General features: G+C 42.1%; 1 protein-coding gene across 1 annotated transcript in view; it reads left to right on the forward strand.

The window, feature by feature from the left end:
* The first annotated feature begins 285 nt into the window (after nucleotides 1-285).
* Nucleotides 286-18,860, forward strand: part of LOC139738928 (uncharacterized) — a 42,321-nt gene continuing 23,746 nt past the window's right edge. The window contains exons 1-2 of the mRNA XM_071649557.1: nucleotides 286-447; nucleotides 2,476-2,680. Coding sequence (XP_071505658.1) covers nucleotides 386-447; nucleotides 2,476-2,680 — 267 coding nt within the window. The 5' untranslated portion in view covers nucleotides 286-385. The remainder of the gene's footprint in view (nucleotides 448-2,475; nucleotides 2,681-18,860) is intronic.

Below are 18,860 nucleotides of genomic sequence, written 5' to 3' on the forward strand. Positions count from 1 at the left end.
GAGGGGAAAAAAAGGTCTATTCTTTCACACGCTGCTGTCATTGTCTGCGTACATCTCATTGTGTGTTTTATTTTCATTAAGCCGTGCAGACTGTTGGGTTAGCAGTCATTTCAGCTCTGGAGCTAGTCGAGGACGGACACAAGTATATGACACTGTTGCTGTGGAATATATTCGAAAAATTTTTTTGTAGCGATGCAACTTGGCTCGGTCGTCATTCCGAGGGACCAGTGCTGAGATTTGTTTGGGTCCGTTACTTACCTGTTGTAGTGGTTCTCACCAGAAAGAAGCTGCCTGTTTCCTCAGCAAGATCTGCACAGTCTGTGAATTTTGGCAGGTTAAAGGGATTAATCACATCTTGGAGCTGATGGATGCAGCGTGTTAAGTGATGATGGTGCGGTTTGTCCAGGATTCTCACCTCCCAAATCTTGGAACCCCTAGCCCAACTCAGCCGGGTAAAGCCATGTTTATCTCCAGGTATGACTTGCTGCACCAATAAATTATAATTGCATCTGTGTTCTTTCAGTTCCACATGTGCTCATTCGATTGAGTTTAGTCCATCTCTTCAGGAATGTGATTCTCCTTCACATGGAATTCAATGTGTCTTAATTGTATGAGAGATAGGGTCAATTACAATTGTCCCTTTAAGTTTTCTGTTTTGAACACAGTGTCTTTAATTTGATGTATGGTGTTTGGAACTTGTAAGAGTGTTGAATTGCCCAGGACAACGTGTTGGAATGCACAGTAACACATCAAGCTATTTAATACGGTATAGGGATGGTGTGTATGTTTCAGGGTAGGATTTATCATCATTGCGTTGACTGCTAGTTCATTCGTATATAGATAAGGCTGTCATGTTCACACATATTATGAGGACATCATGATGTAACATCTACGTTTAGATTGGATTTTTGTGCCTTGTTTACCATCATGATTATGACTGAATAACTGTGTATTTGAGAGGCAGCTGTATGACACACCAAATTGTACAGATATCTTCTGAATCTACTAGGCTCAATAATTCAGAAACTTCTCAATGCTTTCCTAGTTGATCAAGCTCTATTTGGTTATCTTCCAATTCATTGGTGTCTAATAATTTCCTAGTTTGGTTTTCTGCATATATGTGCATGTGTGTGTGTGTGTGTGTGTGTGTGTGTGTGTTTCATAAATTCAGCAATTACTGAGACGAGATGTAAAAAAAAATATATGTGTATACTATGTTGCTGTGTGATTTCAAGTTATCGTTAGTAAAAGTATCTGTTTGTTCCATTTGAAAAAAGCTTGTTTGTTTGTTTGTTTGTTTGTTTGTTTGTTTGTTTGTTTTCAAGTGTTTTTGGTGTTTGGTTTATTATGCTCTTTATTTTTTGGGGGGGGGTGTTGACATACATGCTATTGTGTTGGTAAGTTTGGAATGTAATTTGTTTTACCTTGCAGGTTGCATTTACATGTGTTTGTTTGCTCATGAGCCTGTTCCAAAGTGCCAATATGTTAATTACTACCAATGATGCATTGAGCTTGTAGACAAGTTTGTCTGGGGGAAGTGTGTGGGTTTTTAATTCATGAAGTTGGTGTTCAAGTCAGTGATGTCTGCAGGTTCATCATTCCAATGTTACTGTACAAGTAAAAAGATACATCAGGAATCTAGATGAATGTCGCTTTATACTTTTGTTACAAGTAATGCACTATAAATACATACTTTAAAAACCTTGACGTTGCGGAAATGAAGCTTCAGTACTATAAGGCAGTGTAGTTGTGCATTTTTGTACTGAAGCGTGCAGTGCCAGAAGCGCTAGATGTAGATTGCCTCTAACAACACAGCACGGAATGGCACGTTGCGTTAAACAATGTTACTACCTTGAGCTTATTTGCTGTCACAGTGTCGTTAAAAGCCGTGGTTCCAGTCGTTTGACGTTGGCAATCATTGAACATTGATTTGTATACTCCCACTCTGCAAACTTCTGTGCCCCTTTGTTGGTTTCACACAACTGGTGATCAGGAAACTTCTGTAGGTGACAAGGGATTGTTAGTCCTATGTACTCATTGTATAGGGTTCATATCCCTCTTGTTTCTTCATAAGAGTTACCCTGTGTATGACCCTCTTTTATTTGAGGATTGATTGGTCCTTCTCTTTGAGTGAGAGAGATGTGGCTTAGACAAAGTTTTCAGACATGTCATACTCGACATATTTTGTGGTATGATTAGATAAACTTTCAAAGTCGCATCCCCATTCCTTCACATTTACCCCCCCCCAAAAAAAAAAAAAAACACACACACACCAAAAAAAGCCAAAAAAACCAACAACAACAACACAACTATAACAACAACACCAACAACAATAACAATTAAACTTTCAAAAGAAGATTCCAAGCGTTCATGGTGTGAGAGATACATGTTTAATTATACTCTGTAAGAACTGAACTTTCTCTGGTATTAATATACAATTATATTGTAACCCTTCTAATTTCTGTCTTCATACAGAGCTGCACAGAAACTCAACTTGGGCTCCAAAAAGAAGCGGAAAGGGAGCCTGCCCATCGTTCCTGACCACCCAGTGATGATTCAGCCGGAGCCACCCATCTTCCCTACCAACTTCAGCGACATCATCCTCAGGAACCCCCCTCCGGCTCCGCCCTCGCTGCTCCGCAACATCAGCAGGGTAAAGGAGAACCCGGGCATTGGAAAGGTAGGGAATACAAACCGGGAGCTTTTCATGAACATGGATCATAGATGCTTCAATTTTTCCAGTGTTCTTCTGACATGTGCCACCAAAATTTCTCCCTGAATGAGGGTTGGTCAGAGGAACATTTACTGGACTTTCCATTTGTTTCAGATGTGTTGATGAGTCATCAACATTGGAGAATAGAATAGATAATCTTCCTTTCAGTTCCTCATACACTTGTCTCATTAGATTAACAACATACCTCTGTTTCTACCAGATGAGTTTAAGAGGGTGATACCATGTGATGAGCTTAGCTCCGTGTGATGGAGAAGTTTCTCCTGTTTTGTTTTCGTGCTGTTTGTCTACTGTGTGAGCAGAGATTAAGCAGAATGTGAATGCCGTTTGAGTTTTATGGGCGTTTTAAAGAGAGTAATCATTGTCGTCACCGCTGTATCCGTGATCAATTTATTCTCATTAAGAGAGCGAGAGTTTATAAATCAATATGACATTGTTGACTAGTCAACGAGAACTGTGCGTCAAATCAGTGTGGTATGTGCCGGATGGGTTGGTTCTTCTCTGTACTGATGGGTTGGTTCTTCTCTGTACTGAAGGATGCTTCAAGCCATGACAATCAGGAGACGGGCATACGACTGAAAGGCACTTTCAGACATATGAGAGCTAGCAGCTAGCCACACATTGAATTTGTCAAGGAGATCATTAGAGCTAGAGTGTAATTTTTAAAGACATCATGACAAAGGAAGTAATGACTGATTCAATGGATGTTAGAAGTGTAGTGTTTGCATATTCATGAGATTCCGATATTGTCTGTAAAGGGTTCTTTGATAATACAGCACTCTCAGCAAATGCAAATTGATATTAAAGGAAAAGTTTTGATCTTCTGCAAACAAAATTCATACAGGGATGGGGATGGTGGTTGTGACTGGGGTGATGTTTTTATGTGTTTAGGGCATGTCTTCTTAGTAAGAAACTGGCTGTTTGAGCTCGAAGTGAGTGAAAAGATTAAGATTTTCACAGAGAAAAATGGAAGAAATCTAGCAGTGCAGCGTGCCACTAGTATGCCATCTCTGATGTGTTGACACATTACCTATGCAAGACCAATCGATACATCCGCGAGGCCGCAACACAGACACACCAAGGAGTGTGTGATGGTTTGCTCACCACTGTAAAGGAAGAAACACAGAAACCACTGAAGGTATCTCTCTTTAAGATGTGCTGAGCTGAACAAACAAACCTGATGATTCTGAATTGGTGCAGGAAAACGGGGGAAGGGGAGGGAGATAGTGAACTGGCTGTTGGCGGAAGATTCCGCCGCGAATGTGACGACTTGACTGATGAAAATTACTCGTCCTTGTGTCTCACGCAAGCGGTCAATCCATCTCGGCAGCAAGCATCACCCCCAAATGCCATCCCCCAAACCAATCACAGCCCAGCACAATCCTCTTTAATTTTCTTTAATCAACCAGGCCACGATTAGCAAGCTGTCAACGTGTCAACACGCAGACACAAGTCATTGGTGAATCATCACAGGCCGAGATCCTTTATCTTTTTCCCTTTTTTCATTGATTCACGGCAGAAACTGTGGGGGGGGGGTTCAAGATTTGCCTTAATTGAAATGGATGGGAAAGAAAACATTGAGCATTTTATGTGGATTATGTGAGCTTGTTGCTGTGATAGATGCCAGAGACAATGAAAGTTTGTAAACTGAAAGGGGGGGGGGGTAGGGGGTCTGGAGCCAATTGAGCTTGGTTTGGCTGTGGGAATTCATAAAGAGTGAACCAAGACCAATGTTGGAGCAGGGACGAGATAAGTAAACACTTGGAAGACTGAAGACACTTGACAATGGTCATAGATCATGCTGGTAGGAGAGAAAGAGCTAGGATGTCACTGATCAAGCTCTTCGAAGTGCCCTCAAGTGAGGAAAGCTTCCGGCCACCTTGCCTGGCCATGAGTACTCTCCTTGAGTTGGCTGGGTGCCTGGATAATAAAAAGAAATGATGGTGCAGGCACCTGTGGTTCGTTCTCATTATCTTACTGATGCTATATTCAGGGGGTTTATCATTAAACAATAAGAGTTTCTTGAGAGCATAATGTATAAAAGCTCCATCAAATGTATGTTGCATTTTACTATGACATGCCTTTCTTCAGCAAGTGCAAGGAGCAAGTTGCTGCAAGGCAAGTGAGTGCTTCTAGGGTCTGCAGATATAGACAAGGCTAGAAATATGAGGGTGCAACCACCACAATAGCAGAGAGCCTAAGGGGAAAGACAGGGGTGTTCCTCCAGACAAGACAGAAGGTGTCTTCAGGATGGGATACCAATTCACTGAGCCCAACTTGTCGGAGGCTATACCTTTCTAATCTGTCAATCATTTCGTGGCATAATTGATCCTGTAAATAGAGCAAAGTAGTGACTCTGCCTTTGCGTTAATCAATTCAAACAATTAAGCGTGTACTTTCCTTCCGCAGGGCCGGGAAACACGAGGCCCCGGCTGCCTTCCGGCTATTTTGCCTGCTGCCTCAAAACTGGTCAGGCTGCATTCATCTCGGCATTGACTGTGAGTGCTCTATTTGCTCGGCAAATCTTTGGAAGAGGAGCGAAGACAAGGGGATGGCAAGGGATGGGGGGATGGATGGGGGGTGGGGGTGTAATCGGGGTGTAGTCCAATCCGATGGATCAATACTGGCCATTGTCCGGCTGTCATTCTCACAGAGAAGCCACCGACTAATCAAGCAAGCTGGAAACCGTGGTGTAAAGATGGGGTAGAGGTTGCCTGTCCTTTCCACCTTCCAGCTGTTGTCGCACCTTTAGCTGCCTGTGAACCAACAGACAAGCCACATCTCACTTTGCTGCACACCGAGATCGCCATTGCATCTCAAAGAGGTAGACACTTGCAAAACAACAACATGAAAATGAGCGAGAAAAACAGACTAGAACAATGGCGCGCAGACGGGAGAGTCAGAGAGCTGGCCGTCTCAAAAGAAGATGACTTACTAGGGTGTTGCATCCATAAGAGCCTAGTTCTGGCTTTGCGCAGCCATGCGGAAAACATTTCTATTAGTCATATCAAGCCAAGCGAGCAATGCAGGCATGTCTGTACACATCTCATGCAGGGGCGCCTTTCATCCCGTGTCCACAGTTCTGTCGGACTTCTAGGAGGGAAATGTGCCAAAATCTCGTGGCATTCTTAACATGGAGCAATGACCATGGGTCTAGACCATCTGTCAGACCTTGCCCCTAAATCACAGTCCTCTCACACTATACTGGCCAGACACTTAGTCGCATTCTGAATTTGACCTCTAGCCGCTATTATTTTTCTTTTCTTTTCCCCCCTTTCTTCACCAAAAAAAAAGTATATCTGTAATCCCAGGAGAATAAAAGTTGCCCCGCTCATGGAATCGTCTTTGATATGCCTGAATGTTTATGTGAGAAAGTGTTGCTATCACCTGCAATAAAAACCTGCAGGAGGCTATCTGCCCAACCGCAATGGCTTATTTGGTATGTGATAGGGACGCCAGCATGCCTGCCAACCGAATTCGTGTTGGAAGATGGTAAGGGCGAAAGGAGCCCTTCCAGGGCTTGGGAGATCAATTGAAATTGAATATCATTTCTTTTTTTTTGGGGGGGGGGGGTGGAGATGGTGTTATTCAATTAGAAAATTGTCCTCATCTAGGTAGATGTATTTCCACAAATCGATCACAAATTGAGGTATAGTTGGATTCTTGTCCAAAGGAGTCCCACCAGTTTTATGTTCAACCATTGCTGGTTGCATTGCAGAATGGCACAGATGGCCTGTGCTTGCAATTGATGCTCAACGAGTTGTGATATTGTAAAAAAGGAACATTTCTGGGGATGCTTTTCAGTTTAGAGCATTACTGCAGAAGTCATTTCATACAAAGCATATCATGATGATTGTTTTTTTCATTCAGGATTAGAAAGCTATTGGGATCAGGGGGGGAAATAAAGTTTTCCTCCAATTTATATATTGCTGTAACTGTCGGTCAAACTTAAAGAATTGCTACAGAGCTAATCATAGAGCCACTCATGTCCATCCAGATGTATCTCTATTCAGAGGAATGTATATATGCAGGATGCTCTTTTCACATTCTGCTGTAGTTAGATGTCGTGAATGGCAACATGAGACTTTGTCATCATTTTTATTCTGCATGCAGTTGAGTTTGCTGAAAATTTAAGTAACTATTAAATTGTCATCACACGTTATGACATTTTTCCTTTGTAAATTCAGGATGGCCCCAACACTGTTGTATCATGACAAGACTTGGAGCATGCTGTTTGCCTCTGTTTTTATTAGTCCACTTGAAAGTTGCAGAGGATGATAGATTTGAGGCCAGTTAGCATGCTATATCAATCACAAAGGACTTATCATGACAATTAGCGCCAAGAAAGAGAGTAACAATCGAGAGGAATAACAAAAGCCCGTGGCTCGTGTGAGTAGACAAACCGACACGATCAATAATTGATTTGAACAGGCTGCAGGTGTTAGTCGTGCTGAGGGGGCGTCGTCGCGGTTTCAGATTTGCTGTGTGAGAGTACTCAAAGAGATGCTTTTTTTCCCCCTATCCAGAAACCCACTGACTGCACTAGTAGACATGAGTGTGTATAGTGGCTACATGGTGTGAGGTTGATTATGAGGACAGGTAAAGGGAGAGATTGTGTGGTATCCTTAATTGAGTCAGCTGGCTGCTTTTGAGCATTTGATTCTCCAGCTTTGGTCTTGAGCCACTCATGGCAAATCTTTACCTATTAATTTTACCCGACAAATGTGGAGTAGAATAACTTCCAATACTCTTTTAAGCCCTTTCTGTTGCATCGATTGTCATAAGTATGCATGTCAAGTTGCTGTTTTCAAAAGTCATGTTTGATTTAGATGAATTACATCCCAGCGAGATTGGGAAATTTGACGAACTTCCACACAAACCAGCAAGCTAAATAGCATAGTGATATGCTGCTATGATATGTAATAGACAATTATTGCAAGGTTATAACACTTTCCACCACAGGCATTTAAAACCCATGATATGGACGATGCTTCTAAGTACTGCAGGAACTGATCAGAGAGGATTAAATCAAATTGGCATTGGAATTGCTCTGCTTAAAGGGTGTACCTGTTTTTGTCAAATTGGCATATATTTAATGGTGGGTGCCTTTAAGCTTCATTTTATAGTTTGAAATCAGAACTACATCTGCTGTTAAAATGTCATCATAACTAATTTGGTGGTTGCTTGAATATTCACTTCTCGTACAGCCATCCTCATATAAGAGCACATTAGTTCTGCATCCATACATCCCTTCTAATTCTTCTGTAGAAATTCTACTTTCTGACAAAGACATTGTTGAAAGATTGCCTTTTCAACAGACAGAGATTTGAATGTATGTGATTTAGTACTGCTTCCTTCCAAATTTTATTTGACTGAAGGGAGATAGAGAAAGGGTCAGAGGTTGTAAGAGGTCATGTGATTTCCTGCTTTTACTAAACACTCCATGTTTGAATCTGCTCCCAGGTACAAGTGAGTGCAGTTTTAGATGTGCTGCTTCATGGTGAGAGTCTCGTCGATTTCACGACATTGACCTTTTGGAGACTGCCATTAATGATTTATTGACTCTAAAACTATGTGTCCTCCAAATCCGAGCAGGAATCGACACTGAGCAAATCCCTGTATTACATTTCATATTGGAGGATTGTCTTTCCATCGAGACGGCATCGGCTTTGAGCTGTCAGGGACAGTTTGGGACTTGATTCATGAATTCACAAATGGCCGAGCCTCGAAAATCAAGTGTGATGTTTCTTACTTTTCCTGCAATTTGATTCCGCAGCTCCTGCCTTGCGAGTGCTGCTGGTGCATGTTTGGTGCAATTTGGTGCAATTTGGTTTCGCACAATCATTCACCGACATGCAACATATCTTAGAACTTGATTTTGTGGATTCACAAATGGCTGGCCTTGAAATTTCAAGTCTGATATTTCTGTTCCTGCAATTTGATTACAGATGTTCTGTGGCAGAAGCCATTGGCACATATTGTTTTGTTTGTTTTAGTTTGATCTTATCACTGTGTTTCATTTTATCCCAGTGCAGTAGCAAATCAAATGCAAAGTGTACAAACATAAAGAGAGGTACAAATCATAGTAATAGTCAAGTTCATATATTGGTGGTCATTGTTACTGAAAACATAAGCAAAGTAGATATGCATATATAAGACAAATATACCAGAGACTGCCATATGACATATATGCATATTTTTTCACCTGTACTGCAAGGTACTGTATGGTCTTGCAGTGGATTGTAAAATATTGTCTGTTTAGAATGCAGTTTAACTGTTTGATAATTTGTGAGAAGTGCATCAAGTGGCAGATAACCCTCATCCCTAAATCATCCCTGCCACATTGTTTGAAATATCTCTTTAATTGACTCAAGATGAGCACATTCTGATCATTGAATTACAAATATTGAGTAATATATCCCTATCCCCTACTCCTACCACCCCCCCCCCCCAACCAACACTTTCTAGCCTGAGTCTGGCCTTTGTCTCCTTTGGCCGATTTGCCCCATTATCCTACAAGCAACTCTAGAGGCACTTGAGGGCAGTCCGAACGGGAGCTCTGTCCAACCCACTTTCCGCTCTGTTCCCCCGTCTACCCCCATTATCAACCCACTGTGGGCAGACTACAACTCAGCGTTGAGTTTCACACCAGGTCAGAGACAGTTGAAAATTCAATATTGCAATAAATAAGAAAAAAGGGGGGGTGATAGAGAGGAGGAGAAAAAAAAAGAATGAAAAGTGATGTCTCCTGTGAAGTATGTGTGCCACAGTGGATTGCTCACAAATTTCTAAGCCTTGTTAATTGTATCAGAAATCTGGTGTAATGTGAGTAATTGAATATCTCTAGTCTTGTTGTACCAGACTCCATGCCTGGAGATGGTCAACATATGCTCCGCAGACATTGTGTTTGGTTACATGTTGAAAACTATAGTGTTCTCGTGGAGGATTTCTGTCTCATCTGACTAGGGAGGAAAATAAATGTCATAAAATTGTGAGTGAGTAGAAAAAAAAATAATGTATTAGTAAATGCCATGATCACCACAGACCAAATAAAGTTTTGGAATATATAGGTCAGCTATTACTCATTCTTTACTAAACTATATTAAAGTCTCAATTTCTGGTAATGTAAATAAGAAGGCAGTAATGAATGTGTATTGGATTTCTAGAGAGCAATTTGCAATCCGTCCTCTCCCAACAGTCTTGGCAAAGAATAAAGAAACTTGCAGCACTTGATGGAGTTCCTACATCAAACGAAAGCAGGTCTTTGAAATGGGGGATGAAAAGGTGTGGGAAGAAATTGAACTCTCAGGAAGTGAGGTTCATGAGAATGGAGCATTCATTTCTCGGTCGTGCATTCTGCGATTGTTGGCTCAAGCCAGCAGCCACTCCATGACTGTCTGCATCTGTTTGCGCACAAACTGTCGGGGTTTCGAGTCCGGTTTCTGCGGGGCGGGTTATTTGGCAAAATGTTTTTCAAACGGCACGCCGGTCTCAAGGTCCGGTCCGAGAGAGAATGAGCTGATAGCATCTCTCCAACTAGATGTCTGTTTGCCGTCACATTCTTCCTCATCCACCTCCTCCTCCCCTCCTCCTTGTCCTCCTCCTTACCCTTCTGCTTTCATCATTCCTCACCCCCCCCCCTCCTCCTCCCAGCACCATCTCACATCATATCTCCCCCCCAAGCAGTGATAGTTTCAACTTCAGACTGAATTTCCTTTTCTCATCTGTGTCACATATAAAATACAATATCTAGTCACTCCTGATGCTTCTACATGTAATTCATTTCGACCAACATATCCTGACCGTGGTAAAAGAATATAACCTCTAGGATGAACACCAATCATTGTAGATACGCAGCACATGATGACATGATGAAAAAAGTTAAATCGCTATAGTGTTTAGGCAGTCCAGACTATGCCCTTCTCCGGTGATAGCCGCCCCTCTACCTGGACAGCAACGTGAACCCCCTCTCCCCTTATGCGCATCTTCCCGTATCACCTTTCAAATCCCCCGTCACGACACGCCGCGATGAAATATGATTTTCTTCACTCCGGCCTTAAACTGGGCCATTTACAATCAATGATTAGATCGCCCTGGAATTCCGTCCTCTCTCTGTGATTGGTCTCTTCATGTTGTACGCGCATTTTTTTTTCTAGGCTTATATGTAATTTGTTGAGGTAGTGAGTCATGACAATTTCACTTGGTCAGGCAGGATGCTGGACTTTAAAAAGGTGATCAACAAAGAAGAAAAGGAGAAAGTGCCACTGGAGGTGCGGACCGGTGAGATCATCTTATGGGGAGTCCCTTCTAGGAAATCCTAGTGCAGGATTTTGCAGGATTAGATTTGTTCTTCCTCTATTAATCATGATAGTAACGTGGAAAAAATAATCCTAATTTTGGTGAGCTTATCCCGCGCAATAGCCAGATCATCTTTGGCCAAGTTATTGCCCTCGGCAACATCACATAACACCTTGTTAAAGGTCATGTGAGATGTCTATAATGCAGTCATCCATTCCAAAGATCTGTTTCTGCTAAGATCTTCAGGATTCAATCTGAATTTCTAATGCAATGAAAGTAGCATCTATACATAATCTTTTCCAAAAAGGAACACATCTGAAACACTTCCATTTCAGAGTACTTCAGCAAATCAGATGTGAAGTTTTTTTTAAGAGTAATTTATCATTGTAGGTCATCCGTCTTTTTTTTTTTTTTTACTTCTTTATAGTTCCAGCCATCAAGAAGCACCTGCATTTTTGACATTCATGTATAGGCCTACAGAAAGATAGTTTGTAAATGTAAAAAGAAACAGGGATAAATATCCAGTGATGCTGATTAATACTATTTCTGAACTCACAAAATGTGAGACAACCTTTTAGATGAGGAGGCCTTCAATGCATCATTCCATTACAAATAGACAAAAAAAAAAATGTGCTGTACTCCGTGAACATGTTCTGAACATATCATCCTTGAAAGGAGCCGCTCGTATTGTACGCAAGTTGAATGGTGGCATAGAAATGCTTGCTAATTGCACAAATTTGTGTGCATGCCTGCCTTAGCAAACAAAGTATCTAGTACTAATTGGGTTCTTTTCAAGTCTTTTTAAACTGTAAAGGAGAGAGGTAGCCAGCAAGGAATGTATATATTCTCACAAAAAATATTTTCTTACAGTTTTTTTTTTTTTTTTTTTTTTGGGGGGGGGGGGTGATAGTGGGCTTCTGTCACCTCAGCTTGTCCAAGGTCCTGTGCATTATGCAATGAGAATTAACAACACCCATTCACAATTGAGGCATGTGTCCACCAACAAAAGCCAATCAGGATGCTTTCGATCAGAAGAGCAGCACCTGGGCAGAAACTGTCTGGCCATTTGAATTCCATCCAGAGAAAAAGAAGCAGAGAGGCCCAATTGAATTCCATCCATAGAGAGAAGAAAGAAAGGAAGAGAAAGGCAGATGAGAAAAAAGGAGAAGTAGAATGAGACAGTCAAATGTTGACTGTTGAGATCTCACTATCGAATTGGGAAAATATTGCAAGTAACTTTTATTACACTCGAGGAGTATATCCCCTTGTTTTGAATTGAAAGGAGATTTGTTGGTTTTGTTTTGTTTTGGTTTTATTGTTTCATGTTATTTGTCAAGAGCATTAATTTCATTAAGTGGATGTGTTAAATTTAGCAAAATGGTAGATAGTATGTTTAAATGGGTTGAATAATCATTGTATTTTTTTTCCATAAAAGATCATAATTTGAGATGCTTGTTTGGTGTGTTTATTAATTTCAATGAGCCCTCAATTTGTGGATGTAATGAGACCACTGATCACGTGGAAATGGGCACTGTGTGTGCCGAGACCGTGCAGTTATTGACCAGCGGGTCATGACAGATGCGTTCTCTGGACTTGAGGATCTGAGGCGCGGTGCATCCAATTCGCAGGATTAGCGCTACTGAAGTCGCTTAACATCTGCCGGTCTTACTTGGCTAGCACCATGCCTCCAAAACCCATCTAGCTGTCCCATGACATTCTGATCCACGAGTCTACCGGAATAGATTCAATTTAGGAAATGTTCGGGGATGTCGGCCCGCTATGTGTGGTCAGCTATTGGAGTGGAAGAATTAAAGAACAAGGATAAGTGGTCATCAGACCAACAGAAAAATGAACAAACACTTGTTTGGATGAAAAAAATAGATAAGATTACATTATTTATGTACAGAGATATTTCTGTATTGAGCCCTTTTCTCTGCAGGTTTGCTGTGAATCATCACACCCAAATTTTAAGAGATTGTGTTCATCTGGGCTGCAGTAATGTCATAATAAATATGATCATTACAATCAAACTGGCAGTATTAGAGTTCACTGTGGAAGAAGCGATTTCCCCTTGAGTTCACAAATGTCAATTCATCAAGTCATGTCAGTTTGGCTGGTTCTGTGATAATCACCTTCTGAACTATTAATTGTCCTCTACTGTGCAATAATAGTTCATTCTCAAAAATATTGAGGGGGGGGGGGCATCTGGAGGGATGGGGAAAAACGTTTTTTACGGGTTTGTTATCTTGAACTCTTTGTCTTGTTTACCATGAAGGGGAAAAAATGCATTGTGCTATGATAATAAGACTGCTGTAATTAAGTAATGTATTGGCAGGAATAATTGCTGTCATAAACGATTTCAATTCTTTTGTCCCCCCCCCCCCCCCCCCCCACCAAAGAGCATGTAGACCTACAAGGCGGCTCTTAAGATGGCACATTGTGTTAGGGGTTGGGGTAAGTGGAAGGGGAATGGGGTGTAGGGACCAAGGCCAACAGAGCATGAAAAATGTTTCTGGGTGGTTCGCTGTACTTTTCTCTCCTCTTGGGGAGGGGGGTGGGGGAGAGAGGGAGGAGAGTGGGGTAATCGCGGAGGAAAGGAAGCAGGCAGGAAGACTGGAGGTGTGAATCAGAATTCTTGCATTGGAGCATGCATTATCTGGAGTGCGGATGGCAATTAGCTTCCACTGCACTCCAGCACTGGTATTCTCCCCTATTTTTACCCCTTTATCATCCTGGTATTAATGCCTCTTTCCCCTCTCCATCCCCACCCCCCACGTCCTGTCTTTGTCTCCACTTGGTCCTCATATCCCGCCCGCCCTTGTACGCTGGTGGCCAGTTGTAGCATCTTGGGCATCTCGTCTCTGTCGTCTCATTTATCTACTTGTTGTTAGGTTTTCTTCGTACCGATATACTGTAGGACCTACCTCTAGCTTTGGGTAAAATATTTAACCAGCTGTCATATCCTTATTCTACTTTCCATATTACTATATTTTTCATATCTCTCTGAACAGTGTGTCCATGCAAAACAAATGCCCACCAAACACAAAGTGTTTAATTGAATGCCCCACTCCCCAATCACTACCAACCACCAGGAGGGTGGAAAATTCTCTGAAAAAAAAAGAGAAGATGAGTTGCGGTCAGCTTCAACTGGCAGAGAGAATGAAATTTCGAGCCACAAGTGAGTTGGGGTTGAGTGGAGGCATGCCATGCTACAAGATCTTGACCCAGCGGGGAGACGGGAGTAAAGTGCCTCAATAGATAAAACACTCGTCATCCTACCTGACTGTGGCACCGGGGCTGCGGTTATAAAGATGCCTGATGACTGTGTGAGAGGGTCGCTTTATTGAGACCTGAGGGCAAAGATTTTGGATTTGTGTCATCTCCAGAGGTTATGAACAGGCCAAAAAAAAAGGAAGAAAAAAAAAGAGAATCCCCCTCTTCAAGGAAGGAGGGAGGGGGAAAAAAGTGGACGGGGAGAGAATCATAAACATTTACGCTCATGGGCAATTCCATCCAACTCGATTAACAAGTGGAAATTGCATTAACACTCTCAAAACCGAGTTACTCAGACCAAATTACATTGATCTGTCTAGCTTTCCGTGCGGGCAACTTGCGGCTCGCAAGGGTTACCCCCAACGATTGAGTGATATGACTCATATATCGCAGACCAGTCGGGGAGAGAGAGGGAGAGTGGTACACCCATAAGTTGTGTCTTATCCGTTCTTAAGCCGAGAAGAGTGCTTGCGGGTGTGTTGAGACGAAGCGTTGCTGTGATTCACGCCTTCACCGGCGACGAACGGCACATCTCTCCTTGAGAACGATTGATGTCACCCTTGATATCGCCGGTAGCCCATCGCACCGATTCAGAAGAGGGAAACGGGACTGGAAGCGACATGCAGCGTGTCTCCACCAATCATTGTTTTTTGTTATCCTTTCCTTGAACTTGATGTAACGCATGTTGTGTTTATCCGTATTAAAATATCTTGTCCCCGGCATCTCATACCACCAGTGAAACACACCATCCCCCAGTGGTAAACATCTCTTGGAACCGGATTTCCATGGACCTTAATTCAATTTTACACATGTTAGTCATTGAAGGGGGTATAATTTCTTCATATCACTGCAAAAATCTTAAAAACTCAACTTTTCACCCAAATTTTTTCTCCCGTTTTTTCAAATTGTCGGAAAGTAGTCATGACAAAAGTAAGAGGACATAGAACTTGATAGATGTTAGATATACCAAAATTATATGCTATGGTTCTTGTTCAGAGGGTTATGCTAATTCCCAAGATTTGAACAATATTTTGTTGTACATAGACCTCACTATGTATTTTCTTTTTTATATACACCATGTTTTTTGAGGGAAGGTCCTAATGAAGTGATATGTTTAGCATTAACCAGATTTGTTCCATTTGGCATTGTATGTCGGGGCTGTTTTATTTTTGTTTTCATTTGGAGCTGTGCCTTTTGGTATGCTGGTTGATCTGTTCCACTATAAAATTCTATCCGCCTCACAAGGTTTTAACAAGTGTTGCATCCTTAGATCTATTCATCAATAAAGAGTCTTGCTCACATTCAAAAGACATGTAGGAAGAAATACCATCACTTCTGCCCCTCTGTTTACGATGCAGCCTGCTATTTGCCCTCACCCAGATAATGCTCTGAAACTCGTGTGGCGGCCAAAAGGAGTATCGGCCTGAAGTCAACAAAAAGGGACCAATCTCCATACAAAAGGTCCGACCTTTCTCGGCCATAATGTCTGCAACGTGACCATATGAAACAGAAAGCTGGGTGCCGGATAGCGTCCAGACAATGTGAAAACTGTCCATTCTATCATGCTTCGTCTCATATAGTGTTTTTTTTTTTCCCGGTGACATGGAACTCGGCCAAATCAACTCCAGTTTCTTAGAATTATAAGGAGTGTGATTAGTGTATGCCCTACATGACAGGATAAAAACCATTCTTACATCTGAAGTAAATACACGAGCTGCCAGGTCTACCAGAGTCTGCAAGAAACTCCACCCAAATAAAGAACTGTTAAGGGAACTAGAAAAGAGGAAACCTTGGTTTTGGAAAGATTATGACATGTGGAAATAAATGCAATGCACATGCCTTTCCAGATAGCTCTTTGGAATTCCCCTTAAATATTTTGATGCAAGAACTTTAACCCGTTGAAGACGGTTCTATTTTGCTACAACACGCAGTTCCCATAGACGCTTGCCCGAGTATACTTGGGACTCGTCCTCAACGGGTTAAGAACCCTGCCAGTGAGAAAATGTTTTGGAAAGTTCCTCTTTATCTCAAGAGTTGATAATGGAGAGAGATGCCATCAAAGTTTATGGCATTTTCATCACATTGTCCTTGAGGAGATAATTACAGTGATATTCAGCAGAGATGTAAGGATGTTGAGTATATTTGATGCAAATGTTGCAACTGAAATCTTCTATCACGATCCATATTTGCCACACTGGCACAAGCAACATGATATAATTTCACCCAGTCTATCAAGAGAACATTAAAGGACAAGTTCACCTTTATAAACATAAGGATTGAGAGAATGTAGCAACATTAGTAGAACACATCATTGAAAGTTTGAGGAAAATCAGACAATCGGTTCAAAAGTTATGAATTTTTGAAGTTTTTGTGCAATACCCGCTGGATGAGAAGACTACTGCAGTGTATGAATAACTTAGATGTCACATGCGTACAACAATAAAGGAAAATATAAAGAGAATTTCACAAAATTCCATCTTTTGAAAAAAGTACACATTCCCCTGACTCGTTACCGACAAATGTTATGGGTAATGTTATTCCCCCTGCCTTTAGAAAGAGGCAAGTCAAATGCTCTTTTATTATGCGAAAAAAGTGAAAATATGTTGAATTTTCTTTTACATTTTCTTTATACTGTTGTACGCATAATGACTCACAAGCTGTCGTAGTCTCCTCACCCAGCGGTTCCAACACAAAAATTAAAAAAATTCATAACTATTGCATCGATTGTCCAATTTTCCTCAAACTTTCACTGATGTGTTCTACTAATATTGTTGCATTTTTAGCTCACCTGAGCCAAAGGCTCAAGTGAGCTATTGCGATCGCCCTTCGTCCGGCGTCCGTCGTGCGTCGTCCGTCGTCCGTCGTCCGTCGTCCGTCGTGCGTCGTGCGTAAACTTTTTACATTTTCATCTTCTTCTTGAAAACCCCAAGACCGATTTTCATCAAACTTGGCAGGTAGCATCCCTAGGGGGTTAGGAACTCAATTTGTTAAAATGGGCACCATGCCCCACCCAGGGGGCCCCCAGGGGGGCCCAAACCCCCCAAAATTAAGGAATCTGTAAAAATCTTCTTCTCTAGAACCAGAAGTGATAGAGCTAAGTTAATACTATGAGTTAGTACATTGATGACTGTAGTTTCAAGTTTGTTCATGGCAGAATCAGGGGTGCCCCCCTTGGGACCCAGGGGAGGGGGGTGGGGAGGGGTTCTAATGGGGCCTAAATTGTACATTTTCATCTTCTTCTTGAGAACCCCATGACCCATTTTCACCAAACTTGGCAGGTAGCATCCCTAGGGGGTTAGGAACTCAATTTGTTAAAATGGGCACCATGCCCCACCCAGGGGGCCCCCAGGGGGCCCAAACCCCCCAAAATTAAGGAATCTGCAAAAATCTTCTTCTCTAGAACCAGAAGTGATAGAGCTAAGTTAATACTATGAGTTAGTACATTGATGACTGTAGTTTCAAGTTTGTTCATGGCAGAATCAGGGGTGCCCCCCTTGGGACCCAGGGGAGGGGGTGAGGAGGGGTCCTTATGGGGCCTAAATTGTACATTTTTATCTTCTTCTTGAGAACCCCATGACCCATTTTCACCAAACTTGGCAGGTAGCATCCCTAGGGGGTTAGGATCTCAATTTGTTAAAATGGGCACCATGCCCCACCCAGGGGGCCCCCAGGGGTCCCAAACCCCCCAAATGAAGGAATCTTTATAAATCTTCTCTAGAATCAGAAGTTATAGAGCTGAGATAATACTATGAGTGAGTGCATTAATGACTGTAGTTTCAAGTTTGTTCATAGGAGATCCAGGGGTGCCCCTCTTGGGTAGGGGGGGGGGGTGGTTGGAAGGGTCCAAATGAGGGCCTGAATTGTACATTTTCATCTTCCTCCTGAAAACCTCATGATGGATTTTTGTCAAACTTGGCAGGTAGCATCCCTAGGGGGTCAGGATCTCAATTTATCAAAATGGGCACCATGCCCCACCCAGAAGGCCCCGGGGGCCCCAATCCCCCCAAATTAAGGAATCTTAAAAAAATTGGGCCCTTATTGTACATTTTCATCTTCTACTTGAGAATGCCTGGTCAAATTTTGGTAGAGCTGTGAATAAGATTAGTGACTGCGTGAAAGGTGAACTTGCGATACTCAGGTGAGCGCTAGACCCGCGGGTCTCTTGTCTCAATCCTTATGTTTATGAAGGTGAACTTGTCCTTTAAGAAACTTCATGTGTGCTGAGATAAGAATCTTCTTATAGTCTCGATGATAATGATGATCTTTGCAGAACCATATAGTTTGATGGAGAATATGTTGCTTTTAGTCAATCAGTCTCATTGCATTGCGATGTCTGACCAGGGAGGTGGGAAGAGACCACCTCCCTGGTCTGACAGAAGCCAGCCCATCATTAGATTTGTTGCGAATGATGACCTTGCGGCTGCGAAGGATTTTCCAGCGGAATTACTGCTAGGGCTAATTTGGCAGTGGCTGGGGTTCAAGTAACGACCAAATGTGAATATTTTCTCTGATTGGAGAGGGATCATATATGAAAATTGTTGGGCGGCAGACCTGCTTT

The sequence above is a fragment of the Diadema antillarum genome, unplaced genomic scaffold (genome assembly GCF_040938485.1).
Source record: "Diadema antillarum isolate AM-2024a unplaced genomic scaffold, OU_Dant_1.0 scf00000029, whole genome shotgun sequence".
Classification (NCBI taxonomy): domain Eukaryota; kingdom Metazoa; phylum Echinodermata; class Echinoidea; order Diadematoida; family Diadematidae; genus Diadema; species Diadema antillarum.